The following is an 18,122-nucleotide window of genomic DNA, read 5'->3' on the forward strand; positions in this document are numbered from 1 at the left end:
TGGACAAGTCACTTAATCTCTAAGAGCCTTAATTTGCTCATTTATAATATGGAAGTAATAATACTTTCACTGCCTTACCCCTAAAGGGTTGATGTGAGGAAAGTCCTTTAAAACCTACATAAATGTGAGGTGTTCTTCATGTAGAGAAGGGAAATGACCCTTTCAGGAGGAAGTGACTTCTTGGCCTCCAAAGAATGATGATGGGTCCATTTTCAGTGATGCTTGACATATACACATTTTATTTTACATATAATTATGAGGATTCATTGTTGCTATCAGGAGGGAGACAGTCCAGTAAATTTCTAAAGGAAAAGAGACTAGTGGTGGTTGGTGTCTTCCTGCTAAAGGGAACCAATGCCACTATTTGTTAAATTAACATAATGAATAATGAGGTCTCCTGTCTTCCTAGAGCATGTAACTGGACATGATAGAAAGCCTCTGGAGACTTGTCAAACAGGAAAACCACTACCCACTCCTGGTGATTCATGTGGAAAGAAATGATAATGACAAAACCCAGAAAGCACTGCTAATGATTATGAAGATTGGGGGAGGGGAAAACTGGAAAGGGATAGCTGTCATCAAATAACTGAAGGGCTCTTATACGGAAGAGGGATTAGACTGGCTTTGCTTGGCCCTAGGGAACAGAACTAGAAACAGTAAGGGTAATGTTGGTATAAGGGAAAGATTACAATATAGTCCTAGATTCAGATCTTGCCTCATACCTCCTGGATCACAACCATGGAGAAGTCACTTAGCCTCTAAGAGCTTCAATTTCCTTATTTGCAAAATGAGAATAACACAAATTTTAAAGAAATCATAAAAATCACACAGAGATAGCTTTGTGCTGTTTATATGCAAAAAAAAAAAATAAAACAAAAAAAAAGACTTAGAACCATCCAAAAGTAGGACAATCAATGGAAGTCTTCAAGTCTTCAAGGATGCGTGGCCACGTATTGGGGCTGTTGTAGGAGATTCTTGCTTAGGGCATGGATTGACTGGATGGCCTCTAGCATCCCTTTCGGCTCTAAGATTCTGTGCTTCTGTGGCAAAATCAGCCCCTGAGTTAGGCTTTGCAGGAAGGAAGGGACTTTAACAGATGGAGGTAGTGGCACTGTGTGGGGGAGACCATATAGGTGGGACGGAGAGGCTGGCGAGAAGAGAAGTCCCGTTTGCCTGCAACATCGGTTGAGTACATAAAAGGGAGCAGGCACAAAGACCTAAGGCTGCAAAGGTAAGATGGGGCTGCCACTCTGCTGCCAGTGCTTTTGATGACATTAACCTTCTTCATTTCAACCTATTTTCATAGCGTGTTCAGAGTTGAAAGTTTACTTTCTAGGCAGTGGGAAGATTTAATCCCCTTTCCTTCTCCCATAAGCATTTTTGTACACTTAGATGAGAATTTCCAGGAGCAATAAAATGCATAGACATTACAGAAGAGCTTTAAAGTATTCCTCAACCTACTTTAAAATGTATAAGTAACCACCAGGACAAATATTTATTCTTGGAAGGAGGAATGGTTTCTGAAACTACTTTGCTGCATATTGATTTTTATTATAGCTCTGAGAGTTATTCAATTTTACTACATTTGGCTCTTTTTGATTTATTGATTTTTCAGGCAAGTTATTGATCGCAAGAAAACTCAGATAAATTAAATTAAATGCTTAGAGTCTAAGTAGCTTTAAAAAAAAATTCAAAGGCAACAGCATGTCCTTCCTTCTGTTGGAAGCATTTGAAATGGTAGGACTGTATGATCATGGCAATGTGACTCTGGAGTCACAGGAAGGACTGGAGTTCGAATTCTGATTGACACCTGTGTGACCTTAAGCAAGTTATTTTATTTCTCTCAGGCTTCAGTTTCCTCATCTATAAGATGAAAGGACAGGACTTTGCCTCTAGGGCTGCTACCAGCTTTAATTCTACAACTTTCTTCCTCTTTGTCCTACTAGTTTCTCTTTCAAAACCTGAGAAAAATAAATTTGTCCCTGGGGTTTTTGGCCTTTAGCTGCCATCCAGAGAGTGCAGGCCAGTGTTGATTACTAATAGAAAAGAGAAAGGACCAGGAATGATATGATAACTGAACAGAGTAGGTAGTCGTCTATCAACAATAATAATTAATAATAATAATAATGCTTTAAGATTTTGTAATTCCAGTCCCAAAGCCCATAGGTATGGAACTCTCTCTTTATGGATGGAGATCAATGCCCCTACACCTGCATAGGGCTGAGGAAGAATTGTCGAGGGTGAGGAGCAAGGAGATTTTTGATCCTCTTCAAGCTCTTTCAGTTCTAGACCTATGATCCGATGACAGGAATCTCTCCCTATCATCCCAAATTAGTATCATTAACAGTCCATTTATTTGAAGACTGCCCTTTTAAGACTCCATGAAAAAAATGCACACATTCCTGAGAGAAGCAATACAATAAGTACTTAATTAATTAATTCTTTAATTAATTTATTCTTTTGAATGAACTGATCTGAATTTAGCGTTTGGGAGATATAAGGGCTATTTCTAAAATGGACTCTGTTGCCAGGATGGTGAGTCCCAGCTTACATCTCTGAGAAGCAAGTAGGCATATATCTCTACCCTGAGATCTTGATAATTTAAATGTACAATGTACCTAAACATAAGAGTAACTAGGGTAAGGTCTTGCCTAAAATCTGGAGGGGAGAAACTATTTGTCCTTCTTACACAGGAAGAACCCCCAGATCTTAGCACCTTGTTTGCAAAATGAATTAGACTATGAAGCTGCCCAATGATTTCCCTCTAGAAGCAGCAACCCACCTGACTTTCTCCCGACCTGACCCCTTGCTACGCCCCATTTCCAGCTTAGCCTCCCCCTCAGTTGCCTTATGGTATTTTAGGGCCTCTCCACCAATGGAACCTTGTATCCTGAGGCCCAATGTTCCTTCATGAGGTCTCCTCCATAAAATGCATTTGCCTTTGGTGCCAGGATTGCTAGTTATGGCTTTATGGCCAGAACCAAGAATAAACCTTAAGTATTCTAGGATTCTCAGGGAAACTGCAGGAAACTGGAATTCAGACTCCTCTTGCTCCATTCCTGAGCACACATCTCCAGATCTGATAATGCCTTCCCCATCTTTCATTCACCTCAGGAAAATGGGAGAAAGAAGAGAAGGGCTGGAGGGAAGGGTGTGTGTCATCATGTGAACATAATTATGTGTGCTACAGGGCAAAGGGGGAGGGGAAGGATAGCTGGTGTTCTGGAGCAGAGGGAGCAGCAGGATAAAAGCCCCTGAAAGGAGAATCACACTGTGATTTCCCCTCCCTCTTTGCTACCTTGAGCCCAGTAACAGGCCATTAAATACACTCTTCATTAGACCTTGTAGCTACTATCTCCAGTCTAGTTACCATTTTTCCCATTTAGCCCTGGGCTAATTACAACCCAGTATAATTACACATGCCCCACAGGGCATTTCCAGCTGCAGCTGGAAAACAATATGTGCCTTTTAGGATAAAAATAAAAGTCCACCCAATGAGAGGTGTGCCGTGGAGTAGAGCAAATGGAGTGATTACTTGAGACAGAGATTGCAACCTGGTGAGAGAGAGTCAGCAAAGGGATCCTATGGTGTACCTCTGTGTGTGTGTGTGTGTGTGTGTGTGTGAGAACAAGGAGGATGGTTTCAAATGGGAAAGAGCAAGGATCTCTATATCCCACATAGCAATCTAGGGCTACATTCACACTTGAGCAATTAATCAGATAATTACTGTAATGAGAACCTGGTCTTAATCATACTGCCTGTGTTCACACTAGAGCAATTAACAAGGTAATTGTACTATAGGAGAGTTATACACACTATTATTTAAACGCACACAAGCCCAGAGATCGTGGTTTAATAATTTTGCAGCCTACAACTATTCTTCACACCAAAATTAATGAACAGGGACATCAGCAAGAGTTATGTGATGAGCAATAAAGCACTGTATTTGGGGAAAGATGCATTAGCAAAACTAAATTTAGAACTATGAATGCCAGAGCCCTCTTTGTGCCAGCTGAAAGATACCTTCATCAATCATCTGGAAGGTTGCTTCACCCCTTTCCCTGTTTACCCCCTCCAAAGTGACCTTCCATATTGGAGCACCTGCTCCCTCTGAGTCAGGGTGCTTTGGTTGGTGCATAGGGAAATAAGAAATATTGCATTTTTCTTTCCTAGAGGATCATAAAGGGCCAGAATTTTCTTCTATCCCCAGAAAGGAAATAGGCTGATGGATCACATCATTTGGATATAGCATGCTTCTTCCCTTTAGGTAATTAATCAACAGACTTGTTCTGAATCTAGACTGAATCCCTTAATCTTGATAGGCATTAATCAAAGGGGAGGTATCAGAAGTAGAGAAGGGGAGTGAGTAGATAAAGCCAGGGACAAATAGCTTAGTCTCCTAGCTCAGTGGTCTCCAAATGTTTTTGATCATGTACCTCTATCAGTCAAAGGTTTTTGAGCACTCATCTCTAACATGTTTATTTACTACACATTTATAAATTATATGCATAGACTACCTTACTAATAATTATATATATACATAATAATATATTATGTAACTTTAAAAAATGGCAGTTTAAAAGAATGAGATAATATTTGACCCTGAAGTCAATAGGAAGCTACTGAAGTATATTGTGTAAGGCGTGTGGGGGGGGGGGTCGTATGATCAGGTCTGCTTGCTAAGAAAATCTTTTTGACAGCAGCATGGAGAATGAATTGGAGTAGGCAGAGGTTTGTGTCAGGGTGACCAATTAAGAGGCTATTTCTATAGTCTACGTAAAAGATGATGAGAGCCTGAACCAGGGCTCTAGTCTAAGTAGAGACAAGGGGACATATAGGAGATGTTTTGGAGGTAGAAATAACAAGATTTGGCAAATGGTTAGAAATGAGGGGTGAGAGTGAAGAGTCAAAGATTACCCTGAGACTTTACATCTGGGTGCCTAGATGGATGGCGGCTCCCTTGATAGCAGCTGGAAAGTTTAGAAGTGAGATGGGAGAAAAGTTAATGATATGAGATCAGAGATATAGATCACAATGCATCCATGCCTATTCATCTTGTCAGATGAACTCTGTTCCACCCAAAACAGAAGCGGATGGGAGGATTTTAAACAGTGTCCTACCCCAGGTCCATAAAGCCTGCCCTTTGAGAGGCTTTTATAACAACTACTACATGATCTGGAGGAGATGGGAGAATGTTCTGCGGGGGGAGGTTGATTTCAGGGAATAAGGATATGTGAGGTTGGATTGGAAAGGAATCTCATGATTGGCTATGGCAGAAGTGGAACGCGATGTTTTTTTCCCTATTCTCCGATTGGTTGAGCGTGTATCTTGGGATCAGATCATAGATGAAACCACTGTCTTAGGGTACAATCTCTAAAAGTAGTTCTTTAGGCAAATATGCAAATATATAGAGTCATTTACTTCCAACTGGATCCATGACTATAGTAATATGATGGATGTGGTTATTCCAATCTGGGTCTCACAGAGGTCATAATAGTTTAGGGCCTGAAATCCTGATGGTCAATTTCCCTGAAGTTGATTAGGCCCTTCAATAACTGGTTAATGCCATACAAACTCACAGGAGTTTCATGTTGTTGTTCATTCATTTCAGTCATGCCAGACTCTCTGTGATCCCATTTGGAGTGTTCTTGGCAAAGATACTGAAGTGGTTTTCCATTTAGTTCTCCAGCTCATTTTATAAATGAAGAACCGAGGCAAACAGGGTTAAGTGACCTGCCTACAGTCACACAGTTACTAAGCGTCTAAGGTCAGATTTGAACTCAGGAAGATGAGCCTTCCTTACTCCAGGCACAGTACTCTATGCATTATGGCGCCACCTAGCTGCCCATTGTTGTATGAATCAGAATGCTAAGCCTTTAATTTACAATTGGGCATGTTCTCTGCTCTGCTTGACTTTGAAAATGGTTTAGCATAACAGTCAGATGGCTCTCCAGGTGTTAAGTTCAAACAAATCTTGCTTTCAACCCCTTTACAATTTGGCCTATTGAACTTTATTTTCCCCTCCTCCCTAACCTACCCTCCATTCCAGTGTGGCTAGTCTCTTTATTCCCCATGAATACACCACATGCATTCTTACTTTGGTGCCAGGATATGGCATAGTATTTAAAACGTTCTTGCGGTATTAGTCTCGCTCATACCTTCAATTACAGCTCAATGTACATGTTGACGTGTGGTTTTGATACAAACTGAGAAGTAGAGGTGATTCAGCTAGACCAGAAGCAGCCAGGAACTGCCCCAAGACAATACTGTCCCTAGAGGGATGATTTCATTTGGTACCTCCCAAAGTAGATTTCACAGTTTCTCAGGGTAGGAGGATATAAAGGAAGATGTCCTTCCAGAATAAGATGGGAACAAACTGCAAATGTCAGGGGGAGTGAGCACTCGTGGCCATTATCTTTTGAGGAAGTATAGTTTGTAAGCTCACTGGCCCCAAATAGGTGATGGAATCCCTTTATGTGACAGACCAGTTTTGCCTTGACCAATCTACAAGAATAACCAATAACTTTAAATTTAGACAAATATGGTAATAAAACCATACAATTCCAGGCTTAGGTTATCGGGCACTCACTATTAAAGACAATACTATGATTGGACCCAAATTGAAAAGTGTAACCCAAGAGTGGGGAACCTGTGGCCTTCTAGACCCTTGGGTGCGGCCTTTGGATTGAGTTCAAGTTTTACAGAACAAATCCTTTTGTTATGGAGATTTGTTCTGGGAAGTTTGGATTCGGTCAGATGGCCACACTTGAGGACCTGGAGGGCCTCCAGGCCACAGGTTCTCCACCCCTGGTGTAACCTGTTAGACTCGATAACCACAAAAGTGAGGGGTGTCTGGATGTCCATAACTGCTAGTGTCTACCTCTCAAAATCACTTTGTTATCTATTTTATATCTTTCTACACATGTACATGTTGTCTTTCTCCTTTCCCTTCAGCTATCAGTTCGTTGAGGGTGGGGAATGTTTTTCCTTTTGTCTCTGTATATCCACCATCTAACACTTTTTTTTTTGGACTTATTGATTGTGGGATTTAGAAGAAGTGTACTATTTCTGATTCTAGAATTACTTCATATAACCCTATGCAAATTTTGTACAGGAATTTCCCAGAAACTGGGTTTGCCTGTCTTTTTTGCTCACTCCCTAAACCACTGCTGTATTTTTATTGATGATAACAAAAGTTTTCCAAACGAAGCTTTCCTTGACTACCCCTTCCTGGAGCTAGAACAGATCCTCCCCTTTCCCAATTGCTCATAACACTTTCTTTGATTTTTCTATGTTACACAACCATACTCTAACTTGTACTGTGGCACTTTTACTTGTGCATAGCCCTACTAGACTGTAAGATTCATGAAGGCAGGGGTTATTTCTGTCTCCAGTGCCTTGAACATATTTATCAAGCAGAGTAGCCAGCCAGACATTGCTAGGCTGAGGTTAAATCTTCACCTCACCTAAATCTTGTGCTTTATCTGTCTTCGAGGTTTGCCTTGACTTCATTGCTATGGGGTAGCCTGTCTTTCCTACAGTAGAATTAGCATCCCTAAGGTTTCTATTCCACCTCCACCCCAGATTCCCCAGGAAAAGAAAAATACCTATTTTGGGCTCTGGTCTAGAAGGTCCTCTCCAAGGAGTGGGGTTGAAAGGAGAGGGCAGAGAAGTAAAGAAAGGGCCCAGAGTATAAAAATGAATCAGAAATGGAGTAGCAAGTTTTACTTCTCACACGGGAAAGAGACTAATCATAGAAAGATTACAGTCAGCTGAGAGGTTAGTATTCAAGCCTTTATGAGACATTTATTACAGCGCTGCCCATTAGCTATTTTACATTTTGCTTCCCTCCAATCCAACCCAATCAATGCCAAGTAGGTCAAGTAGGCTCTTTTCTTTCATGCAGGTTCTCACTCTAGGAAACTTTCTCTTGTCAGGGTTGCCAGTATTGCTGCCTCTGCTGGTGCCGCTGCTGCCACTGCAGCTCCTCTGGTAACTGATACCCCAGTGCTTGAGTACTTGGGATGAGGCAGATGCCAGCTACAGGGCACTGGACCAAGGGGAGGAAGATATGAACAGAAGGCAGCAGCCCCCTTCCCTCAGCCCACAAGCTTGCCTTGAATGCCATGAGTTGCTGGCTTCTGGCCTCGTGGGGGAAAGGGCATCCTGGACCAGACTGCTAGGACTTAGAGTCATCCTTATACCATAAAGGCAGGAAGAAGAGAAAGCAGGAGGAGCAGGGATTTCCCCTTCAGCACATCCATAGAGTTCCAGTTGAATAGGCAATTAAAAGTGTCATCATGGCCATAGGAAGCAGCCCAAGGAGAGCTGTACCAGCTCTGAAGTTTGGCATAGTGGGGCAGAGATCCTTCGTCACATATCCTCAGGATGTTGCAACATTTAGAAAGAATTTTGATCTCATTAATATAGATACCTCCACTATCCTGGTAGAATAGGACCCACGCATGCCTTCTCATCCTGTAGGATTCTTGGCTGCATCCGTAGTATAACCCAAGATCTCAGCCTCCAAGGATGATGATCTCCCTAACGTAGCTGAAGGCCTTCCTCAGGGTCACTTAATATCTCACTTACACTAGTGCAACATTCAGGCCATTCCTTTGTTATACAAGTGTCAAGGGCAATGTCTTTCATGGCACTTCTCAAAGAGTCACAGAATTTCAGTCAGAAGAGGCCTCAGTGGTTTTTCATCAACATGCTTGACAAGTGGCATCTATCTCAAAGACGTCTAAAGGAGAGAGAATCTGCCACGTCTTAAGGTGGGCTGTCCCATCGTTGGAGAGGCCTCCGTGTTAGGAAGTTGTAGTGTTGTTGTCGTCCTCATCATTGTCATTGTTGCTGGCATTTTTATTGCTATCAAACCTAAATTGCCACCTTGCAACTTCCACTCAGTGTTCCCGATTCTGCCCTCTGGGGCAACCAGAACAAGTCTAATCCCTCTTCCCACATGCTAGCGCAACCTATCAGTTACCTGAACCTAGTCATCAGGTCCCTCTTTCTCCAGACAAAACGGAACAAGTTCCTTCAACTGTTACTGATATGACATGGACTCAAGGCCCTGCACTATCCTGCTTGCCCTCTTCTGAATCATCTCCAATCTATCAGTGGTCTTCTTTAGCCACAGCATCCCAAACAGAATACAGTATTCTAGAAATTACACAGGGGGACTGCCATCACCTTCCTCCTGGGAGCTGTGCCTCTCTTAGCATAACCAAAGATCTCAGTAGCTTTTGGACAGTCACGTCATATTGCTCATATCAACTTGTATTACATTAAAATCCCCAAATATTTCTCAATTATAAATTATTGCAGCTATGTGGTACAGCAGATAGAGTTCTGGTCCTGGAGTTAGGAAGATTCATCTTCCTTATTTCAAATCTGGTCTCAGATACTTACTAGCTTTGGGACCCTGGACAAATCACTTAACCGTGCTTCCTTCAGTTGCTCATGTGTAAAATGAATTGTAGAGGAGAGTGGCAAAACACTTCAGTATATTTGTCAAGAAAACCACAAAAGGGGTCACAAAGAGTTGGATGTGACTTGAAAAACGACTAACAACAGTTATCACAATAGTTTTCTTTCTCATTGGTTTCCCTGATGCAAATCTCTCTCAACTCCAATTCATGCTCTCCTCAGATGCCAAAGTGTTTCTCCAGGAGTGTAAATCTGACCAGGTCAGTACCCTACTCAATAAACTCTCCAGGATCAAATATAAACCCCCCCCCCCGTTTGGCATTTAAAATTCTTCCCAACCTATTCCCTTCCTTTCTCTCCAACCTTATACTTTGCCCCCCCTCCACACACTCTACAATGCAGAGATATTGGCCAGCGTACTGTTCCTTAAACACAGTGCTCCACCTCTGGTCTCTGTGCCTTTTTGTTGCTGTCCCCTGTACCTAAAATGTTTTCCCTCCTCACCTCTACCTTTTAATTTCCCTGATTTCTTTAACACAGAGCTTGAATCCCACCTTCTTCTAGAGGCCTTTGCCATTCACCCTAGCTGCTAGTACTGCCCCCTCTGACATTAACTTCCATCTATTCTGTATATATCATAAATGTTCTTAGTTATTTACATGTTGTTTCCCACATTAAAATGTGAACTCCTTGAGGGAAGGTGCCATTTCCCCCCCTTTCTTTGTATCCCTAAGTACATAGCGAAGTTCCTTTATTAAGTACTTAGATGCTTCATCTCATTTAGACCCATCACACATCTTTCCATTGCTTTTTTGGGCAATCTATCATCTTTATTCTTCAGAAATCATTGCCATTCTATGATTTACAGCTATCTAGAATCACTCAGAGAAGAAATGGATTTTTAAAAAGGAATTTTGTCACCAGGGAGATGTTTGGGATCCTTGAAAGTGCTATATGATTTCTTCAGTATGATCCATTTTGTTTCTCTCCTATTCAAGCTCAACATGGTCTGCTTTAAGCCAGGCCCTGTCCAAACCTCCCACTTTTCAATTCTTCTATTTTTTATCTGGTTTCCCCATTTTTAGACTCTCATCTCTCCAATGAAGAGGGTTCCTGGAGTCTATAAACTTGCTTTTTAAACATTTTGATAATTGCATATAATTACCTTCTCCAATACGTTTTGCTTTATGCATTTAAAAACATCATTCCAAGAAATCCATCCTAAACTGCCAAAGGGGTCCTTGAAACAAAAAAAAAGTTAAGAACCTCCTAATCTCCATGGTTTAAATAAAGATCAAAGTTACCTACTATGCAATTTATTAACAGGGGAACAATAAAATAAGATAGAAATAATCGTTGCCAAAGTTGCCTCTAACTTCTGAAAACACAGTCCCACCAGCCTGTTTTATCTCGGGATAGCGGCTAACATCTTTCAAGAATTCATCTAATAATATTTCTGCATAAGACACTAGTATGATATTCCCTCAAAAACGAAATCTCTTCATTCTCTTTCTCTCTGTATTTTACTCAATCTCTTTTTAGTCATGATAGGTCCTGTCTTCTCCAGATCACTAGTCTCTCAAGATTGAATTGCCTCTTAGAAATGTAATAACTGTAACCACCAGGTAGCACTATTTGAAAGGGCTGACTAAGGTAGAGAGCAGCTTTTGGGATTTTTTTGGTTTTGTCCTAGAGCTGGAAACTTTTCTCAGACCACACCTTCCTCCTCCCATTGGACTACCTATGGGGCATGACATTCCCTTGGTTCACACTTCTATGCCATACCTCATTACTGAAGCTGGAAGTCACTGCCTAAGGGTAACTGGTACAAAGTTATGTGGTTCATTGATCTCTGTTATTTTGGCACTTATAGGAATTATTGAAAAATCACAACCATAATATTGTCTTTCATTCAGCTTAGCCTCAAGGGAGAAAGGGAAAAAACCCTAGTACCTACAAAAAAAGGTGAACACTCCAAAAATGGCTGAGCTTTGGGCTCAGTTTCCTTGGTACTTCCTTACAACTTTATGTGTCTGTGAACAAACTCCTATGAGAATCTCCATCCCAGGGCAGGAAGAAAAAAAGTCATCCATCAGAAAGTACAATTCCCAGAATTCACACAAGTAGCCTCCTGAAAGGAAAGTTTTTTTAAATATTTAATTTATTTATTTTCAGTTTTCAACATTCACTTCCATACGTTTTAAATTTTCTCTTCCTCCCTCTCTACTTCCTCCCCAAGATGGCCTGCAATCTGATATGAACTCTACACATATATTCCTGTTAAACACATTTTCACATTGGTCACGTTGCATGGAAGAATTATTACAAATGAGAGAAATCATGAGAAAGAAAACAAAACAAAACAGAAGAAAAAAGAGTCTTCATTGCTCTGCATTCTGATTCTATAGTTCTTTCTCTGGATGTGGATGGCATTTTCCATCTTGAGTCCTTTGGAACAGTTTCAGGTCCTCGCATTGCTGAGAAGGGCTAAGTCTATCAAAATCAATCATCGCACACTGTGGCTGTTACTGTGTACAGTGTTCTCCTGGTTTTGCTCACCTCACTCAGCATCAGTTCATATAAGTCTTTCCAGGTTTTCCTGAAGCCTGCCTGCTCCTCATTTCTTATAGCACAGTAGTATTCCATTACATTCATATCCCACAACTTGTTCAGTCATTCCCCAATTGATGAGCATCCCCTCAATTTCCAGTTCTTGGCCACCACAAAAAGAGCTGCTATAAATATTTTTGTACATGTGGGTCCTTTTTCCATTTGTATGATCTCTTTAGGATACAGCCCTACAAACAATATTGCGGGACAGAGTATGTATATTTTACAGTGAAAGGAAAGTTTAAATGCCCAGTTATATCAGTACATACAGGGGTTCATTTTGTGTGTTTTGTGTATATGGTGTGTGTATGTGTGTATGCATTGCTGTGGGCCCCTTGGTAGTCTGGTTAAAGTCTATAGCTCTCTTCTAAGAACAATATATTTAAATGCATAAAATAGAATATGTAGGAGTATGAAGGAAACCAATTACATTGAAATAATTTACGTCAATTTTCCTCCTCCAAGTTCACAGACCCCCTGAAATGCTTCTTTGGTCTCTTTAAGTGTCTGTGGACCCCTGGTACAGAGTCTACAGGTAATCCCTTTTCCCTTTAAATTTTGTTTAGGATATTCTCTGCAATGGTAGAAAATACTTTTGTATATGGTTAAAATAAGAATAGGGACTGGATCTGTGGTTTCATCATTATAGGGAACTCCCTCAACCTCTGTCCCTGTAGGACAGTACCTTCTCTTCATCTTATAGTATTAGAGTTGTTCCCTGCAGTGCAAAGTTAAATAACTTCCTCACCTAATACGTGTCAGAAATGGGACACGAACCCAGGTGTTCTTGGCTCTGAGACCAGCTCACTATCTACCATGGGATGTTACCTCTCTATATGCTTCCCTGGCTTACTTCAAGTCCCAGATTAAATTCCATATCCTACAGGAAGCCCTTCCCAATGCCCCTTAGAGAGCCTTCCCTCTGTGATCATTCCAATTTATCCTGTATATGACTTGTTTGTATGTTGTTTTTCCATTAGACTGTGAGCTCCCTGAGAGCAGGAATTGCCTTTTCTCATATCCCCAATGCTTAGAACAGTGCATAGCACACAGCAGGTGCTTAATAAAATTCCTATTGTCTCTCTGTGTAGTATGTGCTTTACAAAGTTTGTTGACTTGATTAAATAGAATGTTCCTGTGCTTTGAGTTAAATTTCAAAATTACAATAACAATAACGCCAGGAAGGCGTGCATCACTGGCTTCAGCTCCCGCCAGCTGGAAGAGGAGCCAACCCCGCCCAGGCCGGACACCCGTAGCGCCCCCAAGGTGCAGAAAGGGCGTGGGGCTGGGCCCAGAGGCGGGCCTTGCTCTCCTTCCACAAGAAGAAGATCGTGATCCAGGCTCAGCCTCACAGCACGCCCTGCAGCTCCCTGCTCCAAGAGTCATCCGCGGCTCCGAGCAGGGCCTCCTGGCAGATGTCCTCCATGTACATGCTGACCCCCAGCAAGTCCCTGACCCCCGAGGAGCTGGTGCTGTCGGACGCCGAGAAGGTGTACCGCGAGTGCCAGCAGGAAGGGCCGCTGACCTTTGGCCACTACCTGTCCCCGGACCGAATCCAAAGCTGGGAAAAGATCGGGGAGGGCGTGTTTGGCGAGGTGTTCCTGCACCATCGTGGACAGCCGCACCACGGCCTTGAAGGTCATCGCCATCAAGGGCGAAGAGCTCGTGAATGGAAGCCCGCAAAAGACCTTCGGGGAAATCCTGCCCGAGATCATCACCTCCAAGGAGCTGAGCCTCCTGTCCGAAGAGGCCTCCAACTGCACCAGGGCTTCATTAGCCTGTACGCCGTGCTCTGAGTGCAGGACCCCTACCCAGACGTATTGCCCAAGGCCTGGGACGCCTTCCGCAGCCGCCGAGGCTCGGAGAACGAGCAGCCCTACGTAGTGCTGGAGTTCGAGTTTGGGGGCATGGACCTGGAGCACATGAGGAAGCAGCTGTCGTCTGTAACCACGGCCAAGAGCCTGCTGCACCAGGTCGCGGCTGCACTGGCGGTGGCCGAGGAGGTCCTCGGCTTTGAGCATGGCGACCTGCACTGGGGCAGTGTGCTGGCTACACGCTCAACAGGCAGGCCAGCACCATCGCCACCCACGGCATCCACGTCAGCATCCTCCGCTACAAGCTCTCCTGGCTGCAGAAGGATGGCCTGGTGGTCTTCTGCGACATCTCTCGTGAGCTCTTACAGGGCCAAGGAAGTTTGAAATCTACGGGCTCATGAAAAAGAGGAGCTGCAATCGCTGGGCCCACTACCACCCCTACAGCAACGTGCTGTGGCTCCATTACCTGGCGGACAAGGTCCTAAAGGAGATGGCCTTTAAAAAGAAAGTCACCACCACGGGCGTCCATGCACCACGTGAGGCACCAGATCCAGGCCTTCCACGAGTCTGTGCTGGCCTTCGATTCAGCAACGGAGCTGCTGCAGAGCCACAGCCTGTTCTGGTGACTGGCCCTGCCCTGGTTGTTGGCTTAGCCGGACACCTGGATAGTTTTCTATGCTAGAGGGGTGTCTGTATAACTTTGTCTTTGAAAAGTACTTGGTAGCTGCAGTTTTCCAATTGCCCCAAACTGAAAACTCTAAACTCTTTGAGGGATCCGTTCTATAAATGAATATTATCTGTGAAAAAAAAAAAAGTCTAAGCTGTGAGGATGACAAAGAATGTCTTTGAAAAGTGTGGAGCCCTCCAGAGTTGTGAGTTCTTTAGCAAACATTCAGCATTCTTATAAAGAAAATATATACACTCTGTCTTATATCACCATTGCAGCCCTAAGATAGGAAGTAAGTCATAAGGACAAACCACTTCTGAATGGCTATGTCTGCTCTCTAGATGAAAGCTGTAGTTACAGCTATGTCCTCCATCCCAAGTCTAGGGTCAAGTGAGCAAATTAGTTACAATTATTTCAAAAGGCTTGAATCCACCCTTAATATTCTCACACTTCTGTTCCTTTCCCCCTTTAAAAGAACAGAACTCTGTTAAAGGGTCTTATTTACAAAATATTTTACAAAGTACATTCCTCATAGTAATGAGACTAGAAAATCTCAAATGATTCCTTCAAACTGTAATAATGGCTCATATTTATATTTAAAGTTTTCAACACATTTTGCCTACTTCATTTCACTTGAAACTCACAACCACACTGTGGAGTTAGTGGCATTTTATAGGCTCATTTTATACTGGAGGAACCTGCGGCTGAGAGAGATTGAGACAGGATCCCGTAGGAAGTCAGTGTCAGAGGTGGGACTGCAATCCAGGCCTTTCTGACTTCATGTCTCATAGGTCCTACTAGTTTTTTATTCATTCATTCATCCATTTGTTGATTGATTGATCTGTTTATTTCTTCATTTCTTCATTTATTTATTATATAATATGTATTTATGTATGTGTATATATTATTATTTATTTTACAGATGAAGAACCAAAGGCTTAGAAAGATTATGCGATTTAGAATCATAGACCCTTAAAAGTGGACGAGATCTTAAAGATTAGGACTTGTAAACTAATCCACAGCTGCTAAGTTTCTGGTCTAGGATTTTACCTCAAGGTGTCATGAGCTCAGACTGAATATTCTTTCCACTACATCACTCTGCATTTCAGGGACATGATATACATGTTGATGCTGCAACTTTTACCAGTTGTATAAGCAGGCAATGCCTTAGGTCTTCATTGGCACCCACTGATTAAGCTTTGTCCTGGCACTGAAATTCTCTCCATATATAAAAGTCTAAGGTTCTGACGGACACTATATATCGTTTCCATGACTCTGCATTGGTCATTCCCCCATACCTGTAATTTACTCCCTTCTCCCCACCACTTTGTAGAATCTCTGGTGTCCTTCAAGCAGCACTTATGACAGGTTTTCCTGGTCCCATATCTGCGGTTGCCTTTCATCCATAAACAACCTGTTTTTATTTTGTGTTTACTCCATATAGATGTGCTTCTCTTTCTCAATAAAGTGTAAGCTCCTTGAGGGTAGGGATTGTTTCATTTTTGTCTTTGAATCTCTAGTGCCTAGCACAGTGCCTGGCACATAGAAGGCACTTAAAATGTTTGTTGATCAATGAATTTAATGACAGTATCTGTGTGTATAGCTTTACATTAATACTCCTCATACATGATTCCTCATAGTAGGCTCTCTGTTGCTTATTAGAGCTGTTTTAGAAGGCATGATTAGATAGAAATGCATGATTAGATAACCCCTTGGGTCTCTTCTCACTCCAAGACTCCATTAGATTGAAGGGTCCCTGAGGGCATGGACTATCTTTTACCTCCTTTTTTATATTTCCCAGCACCTAGCACAGTGCCTGATACATAGTTGGTGTTTAATAAATGCATATTGACTGATTGCTTTAATAGTGTATGTGTGTACATATATGTATATACATACATATACATGCATACACACACATATGTATATGTCCCTGAATCTGTAAAGTTAGTGAGCCTACAAAGCGCTTTAATCAGCAAACCTTGTACTTGTTAAATGGAGTGCACTTCCTCCTTACCTAGGCTCTTAGAATGCTCAACTTCCTTCAAGGCTAAACTGAGGTGTTATCCTTTATGGGAAGTCATTCCTAATTCTAGTTAGTGTTCTCACACACCTCAGCTCACCTTGTATTTGTCCCCAGTACAATGCAAACTCCTTGAGGGTAGAAATTATTTCTCCTGTTGTCTTTATGGCCCTCCCTCCTTTCTCCAAACCCCACACCAACTCTGTGACTTCCATTTGGTAGGTGCTTAGAAAATATTGTTGAATTCAGAGTAACTGAATCAATCCTATGGTAGAAGGGTCCCCATCCAATAGCCCTGAACTCCAAAAAGAATTGCAATTGCTAGCTAGTGCAATATTGGATCCTATAACCCTCTGACAAGTACAACAAAATTTGGAAGAAGAAAAGCACAACTGGAGAAAATAACTTGACAACATGTTAATGAGAATGAAAACACTAACTGAGAGCAATATTTGGTGAATTTATAAATGGTTCTTCCCTTTCTGCTTTCCCATCTTATAGAATTTTAATGATTTAAAGGCAAGGGAAAAAAAACAAGAAATAAAGCTCTAGTATCTGTATAAGAAACCAAAATGTCAACTTAAGATTTACCATATACATCTAACTTGATGCTAGCACATGGGATTATGAAAATAAATGCAGATTAAAAGGAAAATACATGGAGAGTGTTTAGAGTTATGTTCACATTAATGTTGTTTCTACAATGCTAGCATTTCAAAGTCAAACTGAAATTAAAGTTATGCATTTCACAACTGCATTATGAACCAGAAAATCGATTTCTTCACTACCGAGAAAGCAACTAAACTAGAAAGTTGCATTTTAAAATGTTCTCGATTATTCTCAAGATGGTACCAGTAGCAGATCAAAGTCTCTTTTAAAAAAAAAAAAGGTCAGTCAGGCTTTTAAAATTCCATTTTCTGCTCCAATGCAGATTTAACAAACAGGTTTTCAATATGCAAACAAAAGATGGCTCCTGGTTATACAAATTCATAGTAAAAGTTGTTTGAACACCTCCTGGAGACTTTAATCCACAATTTATCTTCTTCACTATAGGTGCAGTGACTATATTGCAAATGGCTTTTCATTCAACAGAACATGTTGGGTCTGTTTCTCCAGTAGAAAGAAAACTATGAAAATGATGTGGTAGAAAATGTCTCGTGGGATAGATGCTAATCACTTTTTGGGATTTTTTTCTTCTTCTTAGATATTGAAGCAGGGTTGAGTGTTTAATTGACTCCAATAGCATCTCCTTTGGAACACAGCACATCTCCAAGTTACAAAGGCCTTACTTTCCCCATGTTGTTGGCTGCTGCTGTAACTGAATCCAATCTGCTTTTGTAGAAAAATCTCCTCAATAATGAGTACTGAATACTGCATTCAATATAAGCAGGGCAACTTGAATGTTCTTTTCCCCTCTTGACTTCTTCCTTCCTCCCCCAGTATCTTCATTTAAAAATAACTTTTTAATATGTAAAATAAAACAAATATTTCCATAACATAGTATAATAAAAAGACAGTTTCACATGAAAATGTAAATTTATTGTGTATAACTTTCTATTCCTTTTAAATACATAAT

General features: G+C 41.5%; 1 protein-coding gene across 1 annotated transcript; it reads left to right on the plus strand.

Moving 5' to 3' along the window:
- Window positions 1-5,269: 5,269 nt before the first annotated feature.
- HASPIN (histone H3 associated protein kinase) lies at window positions 5,270-14,482 on the plus strand. Its single transcript, XM_036745613.1, is given in 8 exon segments — window positions 5,270-5,364; window positions 7,938-7,992; window positions 13,299-13,646; window positions 13,648-13,804; window positions 13,807-14,088; window positions 14,091-14,231; window positions 14,234-14,373; window positions 14,375-14,482. Coding segments are annotated over 8 exon segments (1,326 nt in total).
- Window positions 14,483-18,122: the final 3,640 nt, after the last annotated feature.

Source organism: Trichosurus vulpecula, chromosome 1 (assembly GCF_011100635.1).
Source record: "Trichosurus vulpecula isolate mTriVul1 chromosome 1, mTriVul1.pri, whole genome shotgun sequence".
In the NCBI taxonomy this organism is placed as follows: domain Eukaryota; kingdom Metazoa; phylum Chordata; class Mammalia; order Diprotodontia; family Phalangeridae; genus Trichosurus; species Trichosurus vulpecula.